Source organism: Stenella coeruleoalba (genome assembly GCF_951394435.1).
Source record: "Stenella coeruleoalba genome assembly, chromosome: 12".
NCBI lineage: Eukaryota > Metazoa > Chordata > Mammalia > Artiodactyla > Delphinidae > Stenella > Stenella coeruleoalba.
Genome location: NC_137158.1, coordinates 88,057,324 through 88,065,578, shown reverse-complemented (window position 1 = coordinate 88,065,578; position 8,255 = coordinate 88,057,324). Strand labels below are relative to the sequence as shown.

The 8,255-nt window shown below is 46.2% G+C and overlaps 1 protein-coding gene across 5 annotated transcripts in view; it reads right to left on the bottom strand.

Annotated features, from left to right (window-relative positions):
• Window positions 1-8,255, bottom strand: part of CEP43 (centrosomal protein 43) — a 64,540-nt gene that overhangs the window by 32,315 nt on the left and 23,970 nt on the right. For 2 of the 5 annotated variants that reach the window (XM_079939973.1, XM_079939974.1), the window contains one exon: window positions 5,007-7,397. In XM_079939973.1, the coding sequence (XP_079796099.1) occupies window positions 7,323-7,397 (75 nt within the window). In that variant the 3' untranslated portion in view covers window positions 5,007-7,322. The other 3 variants (XR_013830910.1, XR_013830909.1, XR_013830911.1) reach the window with 3 other exon arrangements.

Sequence of the window (8,255 nt, the reverse complement as noted above, 5' to 3'; positions counted from 1 at the left end):
CAGCTTGATGCTTCCTGCTTCTGGAGCGGTGAGTGGTGAGCCTTTGAGAGAACATGTGTATGTATTTTTTTAATATATATGAAACTGTCCTTTTCACTCCATGTCACCAAGTGATATTTCGTATGTGTGGTTATACTAATAGTAAGGAGCCTTGTAAGTCTTTTGACCATTCATGAACAATAATAAATAGGTACTGCTGGCATGATAAAAATATAAAAAATAAATAAATCTGACAAATACCACAAACATCGCAAAATACAGGAAAGTAAGTATTTTCATTAACTGCTGGATTTTGTAATACATTTTTCCTACATTGCTTTGACGGCACACTTGCTGATATCACCTCTTCATATCAGAATGACTTAAAAACATCTTCCTATGGACATAAAAAAATAATTTTACTCTAGGATGACTGATCAAAATGGTTTTTCAATTACTGACATATTTTAAGAGTTTCATCGATGGATGAGTTCAATTACAATTCATTTTGGAAACGTCATGCATGTAAGTTTTAGAACTGTCAAATTTTGGAAAACTTTTTCGAGTTCTTTTTTCACATGGGTTTGGAATTTATAGCGTTTCAATTTTTTTTCAGTGACTAGTAACATTTTAGTAACATACATGCTCTCTTTTAATTATGTCCATTCATCAGTTTTTCATTAATGTTCTTGTCATACAGCATATCATAGTGTTAATATGGTCTGCATCAATATATTGTGTCAAATCAGTAGTAAATCTAAATGTTTTTACAGTGTATTTATATGATGCACTCCTCTTCATTCATTGGGTTATCGAATAATACAAGAGCCTAGTGATTACTTCTATTCAAAATCTAACTCATGAATTACTACGTTTGGTACGACCTGAGAAAGTATCCCGTTACAATTAGCTTTTAACTCGGGATAACTTCTGATGTTCCATCATCTTCATCACACAGACCCCCAGCAGCAAGACTGAACAAAGATGCTCACCCTGTACATTCAAGCTTGAACCTCACCCTTAACAGCTCAGCCTGTAGTGCACTAAGAAGTTACTTCTTAATCCCATAATTCTCTTGTGAAAGGAACTACAACACATTTTGGGGTGTTAAAATCACAGCTGATGTAAACCTTTACGGCACACTGTGCCTCTTCAAACAGGCTGGTGTTGTCATCCCGTCACCACACCAGGTCTCCTTTCAGTGGTGTGCAGTCACAGCTAGAAACCCCCGTTGGGACACCACTGACGGGGACGCAAGGAAAACCCAGACCATGAACACGTTACACTGCGGGTAGCTCGAGGTGGGGGGAAGAAGGCTTGGTGGGAAGTGGCATCTGAATCAGGCCTCGGGAGAGGAACAGAAATTCATCTGCCATTACCCAAGGCGCTCTCTCTTCCCCTCCCTCCACATCCAAGTTAAACTACGTCCCGTGACTCTTACCTTCTTAGTAAAAAAAACCATTAATATTTACTGAGTATTATTTGCCAAGAACACTGCTCAACACTCTGCATACGTTACTTACGTAACACAACAACCGCCCCGTTCGGTCAGGCAGTATTCACTCCCCCTTGTACTGAGCAAACTGAGAACATTGATAATAAATAACTTGCCCGACAGCACTCAGCCAGGAAGTTAGGTGTCCAGGATCCTGATCTGTGCAGTGGTTGCAACATGTACACCCAACCCCTCTGCTACTCAACCCCCTGCACCTCTGCTGCCCCACACTTCCTTGCTGGTGACACCCTTCCTCCTCAGAAGGGCCCTTGGCTCATTCCCCGTGAGTCCGGCAACCCTGGGCAGAACCCATCAGCCCACCAGTTTCCAGGGAACCGAAGTCCAAAGATCATCTCGGGCATCATCTTTCTGGTGGTCCTGCTGTAACCTTCTCACAGGGCCCGTGAGCAGCACGCGGCGGCACAGATGTGGTATTTCCCAAGTCCCCGTTGCCGACTGTGCACAGAGCGTGCGCGCACCGGCACAGCACCTGGCACCCAGCACCTTAAACGTTTGTAAACATCGGCTGGAATTCTGGTATACTTCCCCCACAACGGGATGTGCAGGGAGTCAAAGGGACAGATGACAAGTACCTGGCACACAAAGGAGACAAAACACTTGCTTCCTCTAACCTGGGCCTTGAAAGAGGAGAAAGGGTAAGCATAGCCCAGGTGTGTGCAATGGGGAAGAGGGGTCAGGGAAGGTGGCACCCCAGCCAAACAGCCAACGCACCTGGGGCTGCAGGAGCGCCTGCCATCGAGACCCAACACCAGACTAAGGATGGTGGGCGCAGCACAGCATTCTGTATACCAAAATTTCAACAGAAGATCAGATAAAAAATCACACATCACATGGACTGAGACAGAAAGGGGAGAGAAATGCTAAATGCCTGAAGTAAAAATGCTAAATGCCTGAAGTAAAAATGCCTGAAGTAAAAAGGGAACTCATTCATCAAAAATTTCCATTTTGGAAGAGCTACCATTCAGTTTTACAAACTATAAATGATTTAAAAGAGAGTTTAAGGTCCATATCCAATAGTCTAGTGATTTATAAAACATGCCCAAATTGGCTTTTAGCAACTAGAAGGGTTTGAAAATTAAACATTTACGGGAAAAATAATTTCATTATCAAACCGTAAGATTTCATAAATTGCCAAAACAACAAACTCACGTGAAAATATCCAAAATGACCCCTGTATATAAGGCATGGCCCAGACACCTCTATCCTGCTGCTCCCCTGTCCCTATTCCTCTCCATCCACCCTGAGATGCAGGCCCGGGAACCCCCTGCCCTCTCTTCTCCTTCCTGGTTCCGGGGAAGCAGGCCCGACTTTACCCAGAGTTACCATTCTGCAGAGGCAAAGCCCTGGTAAAGGCCCAGTGTGCTCCAGAAGGTGGGGAGGGGTCCACAAGTCCCCTCCCACTGCCAGTAGCAGCACAGACTGCCCCGCGGAGACGTGACGTGAGCCTGATGCCACGTGAGAGGCCAGACCCATCTTGCCTTGCTTTGCGATCCATTTCCGACAAGGCAGGAAGGTTGCTTTTTTTTTTTTTCCATCAGGGTAGAAATTCTATGCTCAAAGTTCATTTTCCCTCCTAACTCTGTAGTTATTGCTCTATTACTTGTAGCAGCCGGTCAGGCAATTTCATTCTCATTCCTTTAAAATGATCACTAAGCAGGATCCACCCAGCCGTGGGCCTGGCTTTCACTCATCCAGACACTCAGGTGTCTCTGAACCTGTGCACGTTTCTGCCAATGTTTCCTGCCTCAGTTTTAACCCTGTGGATGGACACGTAGCTGCTGCAGTCCTTAGTCAATCCTCTGTCCGCATCTCCTGACCATTCTGTTTCCACCTTGGTCTTTTTGCTACACGTGCAGGGAGTTCTTTACCTTTGAGGTTACTAAGTTTTTTTTTTTTTTTTTTTTTGCATTATCCCATCATTCAATCCGTCCACCGAATGACTTGGCGCAACAATTTTTTAATCAAAAATCATTTTGGGGGCTTCCCTGGTGGCACAGTGGTTAAGAATCCGCCTGCCAATGCAGGCAGGGGACACAGGTTCGAGCCCTGGTACGGGAAGATCCCACAGGCCGCGGAGCAACTAAGCCCATGTGCCACAACTACTGAGCCTGCGCTCTAGAACCCGTGAGGCACGACTACTGAGCCTGCGTGCTGCAACTACTGAAGCCCACACGCCTAGAGCCCGTGCTCCGCAACAAGGGAAGCCACTGCAATGAGAAGCCCGCGCACCACAGCAAAGAGTAGCCCCCGCTCACCACAGCAAAGAGTAGCCCCCACTCACCACAACTAGAGAAAGCCCGTGCGCAGCAACAAAGACCCAACGCAGCCAAAGATAATTAATTTTAAAAGATCATTTTGACTGCACCTTTTTCATAGCGGCCTTTTGTAGGTACAAACGTTCTCAAATCTCAAGTAGTTCAATTAGGTTTTTACTTTAAAATTACTTTGTTCTCTGAATCGTTTCCCCCAAGAAAAGCCATTCTGCTGGTTCATCTCAGCCTTTGTCACATGCTGTTCACTTTCCTCCTCCATCCAGCGTGGATGACCCAGGAGAGTGGCTGCCCTCATTTCCTCTGCACTTGTTTCCACCAAATACGCCCCTTCGTACAATGGGGGCTGGCAGTGTAGACCATGTCAGGAGGGCGGCGTGGGTTAGCGTGCAAGGGCAGAGACCAGGTGGGGTCCCAGGCAGCCCGAGGCCGAGTCCAGGAGGGTCTGCACCTGGGCCGTGGGGCGTGCTCTTCCCCAGGTGAGCGCTGCCCTCCAGCACATCCAACGGGGCCGTCAGTGCACAACCTCGAACCCCGCTGCTGCCCTGTGCCCGTGTCCACACTGAGCCGCAGACAGGAGGCCTGCCCACGTCCGTCAGGAGCAATGCTCCGACCAGCCTGGGGGGGGCGGGGCAGCCAGGCCCGCTGTCCCTGAGCCACTCCTCAGACTTGAAGCGGGGGCCTCCCTGGGTTCAGGGTAAGGATGGCTGTCCCCCTGAAAGCGTACCGTGTCGTCCTCGGGCGGCAGCTGCCCAGCCCCAGCCTGTGCTTCCCAGACCCCTGGATCTGTGCATGTGGTCGCCTTGGATCCTCCCCGGGCACGTACTGGGGCTGACTTCCGCTCCAGGCACCAGGGATACACACTGCTTACAAAGTCCCTGCTCCAACGGAGCTTACGGATGATAACCCAGCGCATCTCAGACAGCAATGAGAGATGAAGAAAATACACAGGGCAAACGTGACAGTGACGGGAGGGAAAACGGGCACCCCCTTCCGGCTGGAGCTTCTCTGAGAACGAGACGGAAACAAGCCAGCCCGGCAGGATTCTGCGGGAAGGACGATCCACACAAGGAGAGGCAGATACACCCCAGACAGGACCCACCTTGGCAGCTCGCAGGTGCTGTGCGGCGCTGGAGCGAGGAAAGAGGGGCGAGGGGCAGAGGCAGGCGGCGGCCATCGGGGCAGGACCAAGGTCAGCACAACTGGGGCCTGGTTACTGTCACTATGAAATACAAAGGGCGTGAGCTTTCACTCACTTTAGTCGTCATCAATAAAACGAGACTTTTATTGACATCTGACACACAAAGAAACATTTGAAAAACTCCACCGTACAATACAGGTTTTACCATAAAAATGTTATTTCCTGGGTTAATGTTTCAATATGTACTTCTCAACAAAAAGGAAATGCTAATCACACTCAAAACCTTCTATCTAATCAAGGGACACATGTGGAAAGAGAGCTTTTTCACAGCTGAATTTTAAGCTATTAAAACTATCGGATCAGATGTATGTACTGCTGATGACAAAGCGAGTCTCATAGTTGGCATTTTCTCCCCATCCTCCCAGATACCATAAAAAGATCAGATTCTGTGGGTAACAGAAAAATGACAGATTTCAGATGCTACTATTCAAAAGTTTTCTGCAAAATTAAAGCGCCACACCCCGATGATCATTCCATTGAAACAATTTCAAATCATTGCACAGAAACCTAGCTCCTATCAAATATCAAAAATAAATCACACATTTGACACAGATTCCAGAGGGCCAGAACAGAACCACAATCTTTATAGAAAATGACTTTTTACAGAGATGACATCCAAGGAAATACATTTTACAGTGAGCACACTGGGGGACTTTTAGCAACAGACTACATCTTCACACAGCGCTATTTCCTCACGTGAAACAAAAAGCCTGACCGAGACTGAGATCACGGCCCACAGACTGAGGGCAGCTTGGCGGAGCGGCTCCCAGGCTGCCCTGGCCCACATTCTGTCCTGCTTCCTCTTGGTGTTCATGGCTCAGCTTCACTTAAATGGTATAAAATCAGATTCTAATGTCACATAACCTTGATCCATACATGATCACTTCCCTTTACATTTCGGAGCCTAGTAAATATTTCTGAAGTGTTTAGACTAGTATGCAATGAAAAACTAACATTATACAAACCACAAAGTCTGTTCACTTCTTGAGATCAGTGAATTAGGTCTAATTCGCTCCTTTTATTAATAAAGGTGACAATAAAAAGCTTTAATTTAACTGAAATTAAAAAGTACAAAATTTAACACAGTCACAGCTTTACTTACATCCACATGAACACGCATGCATCACTTCCAACTGTGCTTGTTGATACTTCAGGATCAGTAATGTCTGCAACCTACATAAACAGCAGCACAATGGGTAGAATGTAAACGAGACTGCCTGAAATGCTGTCATTGGCTCAACTTTTAAGGGTTACAATGAAACTATGTACAGTGTATAAAGCTTGTCAAACTGGATATGGTCTTAGGCCATTACTACTGTTACAGTCCAATTTGGATTTTAATATAACCAACTTATAGATCTGAAATAAAAGCACTGCTTACTGGTTTCAGATGCATTTTGGTATTTCATATGTTTCAAGGCATCTTTACAAATAATAAATTATGACTATGACAAGGAGAACCTGTGAATAAAGCTTCTTACGTGGACATAGCGCGGCGACTGCAAGTGCTGTCAGAGACAATTCCATGAATCAAAAGTCATAACCACATCTGGATTTTAATCTTTAGAACAAGCAAAACTAAGTAGCACACACGAGTAGTTTAATATAACCTTAATGGTCTAACAAACCTTCCAAATGGAAGGAAATATAAAATAAAGTCAACCTATCAAATGTAACTTACAGTGATGGGCTTCAGGACTGCAGAAATCCCAGGCCACCTGCCAACTACCTGCAGAACCACCTGCTGCCGAAGTGCCTGACCCCAGGCGGCTGCCCCACAGGTGCGCACGCGGAGCTTTGGGAACCTACGGCTTTACTGGCGCCTTCGTTATGCGCTTAATACTGGCATTTCACAGACTCGCTCCTTGTAGTGAATTTGAGCGTAATCAACTTCCATAGAGAAGCACGTAGCTAAACCACATTAAGAATATTGAATCTTCCACGCATGGTCTCAAATAGGAGTATTTTGTTTAGTATAATGAAAAGTTAATTTTTTTTTTTTTTTTGCGGTACGCGGGCCTCTCACTGTTGTGGCCTCTCCCGTTGCAGAGCACAGGCTCCGGAAGCGCAGGTGCAGCAGCCATGGCTCACGGGCCCAGCCGCTCCGCGGCACGTGGGATCTTCCCGGACCGGGGCACGAACCCGTGTCCCCTGCATCGGCAGGTGGACTCCCAACCACTGCGCCACAAGGGAAGCCCAAAAGTTAATTTTTTTTAATATCTGTAATCTTTTTGGAACACAGGCACCAACAGGGAGCAGACATTCCAGCAAAGAGAGATTGTCCAGGATAAAAAAAAAAGAACTGATCAGAGTCCTTTGTCCCTTTGCCGATTAGAATACTTCCTTCTTTCATCGCCTAGGCAACATCTTCCAGATAATCCGCAACGTCACTGAGCTGGGACACAGTCAGGTCCTGTGTCAGGTCATCAAGCTTCGTTGTTCAAAAGAAAGAAAAGAACTAGTGTCAGGATGCAAGCAGAGTCTTAAATAATGTTTAATGTCTACGCTGTAGCTTAAGCGCCGTCTTATGTTCTACAAACTGCTGCACAGGCAGAAGTCCTCGCCCTCACTTTCTTCTTCCTTTTCTGAGATTTTTTTGAAAGCTGAGCTAACAGTTGAACTCTACATGAACAAGAAGACTGGCTGTTAAAATAACCCATCTGTAGCTCTTTTCATAACTTTAAAGCAACATTTTCAGGCCTCTTTAGGATGGCATAAGGTAAAAAGAGAAAGACAAATTATTACAAACTTATACTGTCTCAAGAATTAGAGAAGGCACGTTATATATTATCACTTAACCTTCAGAACAAGCCTGTGAGGGAGGCATTGACACCTCCTCTCACGAATAAAGAAACCGAGGATCAAAGGTTGCAGCTCGCCTGAGAAAGCACATGCATGAAAGAATAGGAACGCGGGCCCAGATTCATATAAAACGCTGCTTCTCTCCAAGGCCTTCTCCCTGCATGACAGTCCCTGACAGTCACAAGCACTTGGAGAGTCTCTCCTCATTCTGGAAAGCAAGGTTCACCTCCAGGCTGTAGCGACCTACAACCTCAAAGGCAGACTCACCCCCAGTTTACCGTGGGCACTGATATCTGATCCTGAGATGCTACCTTACATCGCAGATCTATCATACACCTAAGTATCTGCTCTCTGCCCAAGAAAAGGTCAAATGTGATCTCCAAAACGCACTCCTAATTTTACACCCTGACTCCCCGTTTCTGCTGTCTTGTCTCCCTGCCTGCTCAGAACAGTCCACACCCCAGTCTCTGCTTCAGCTCCTGCATTC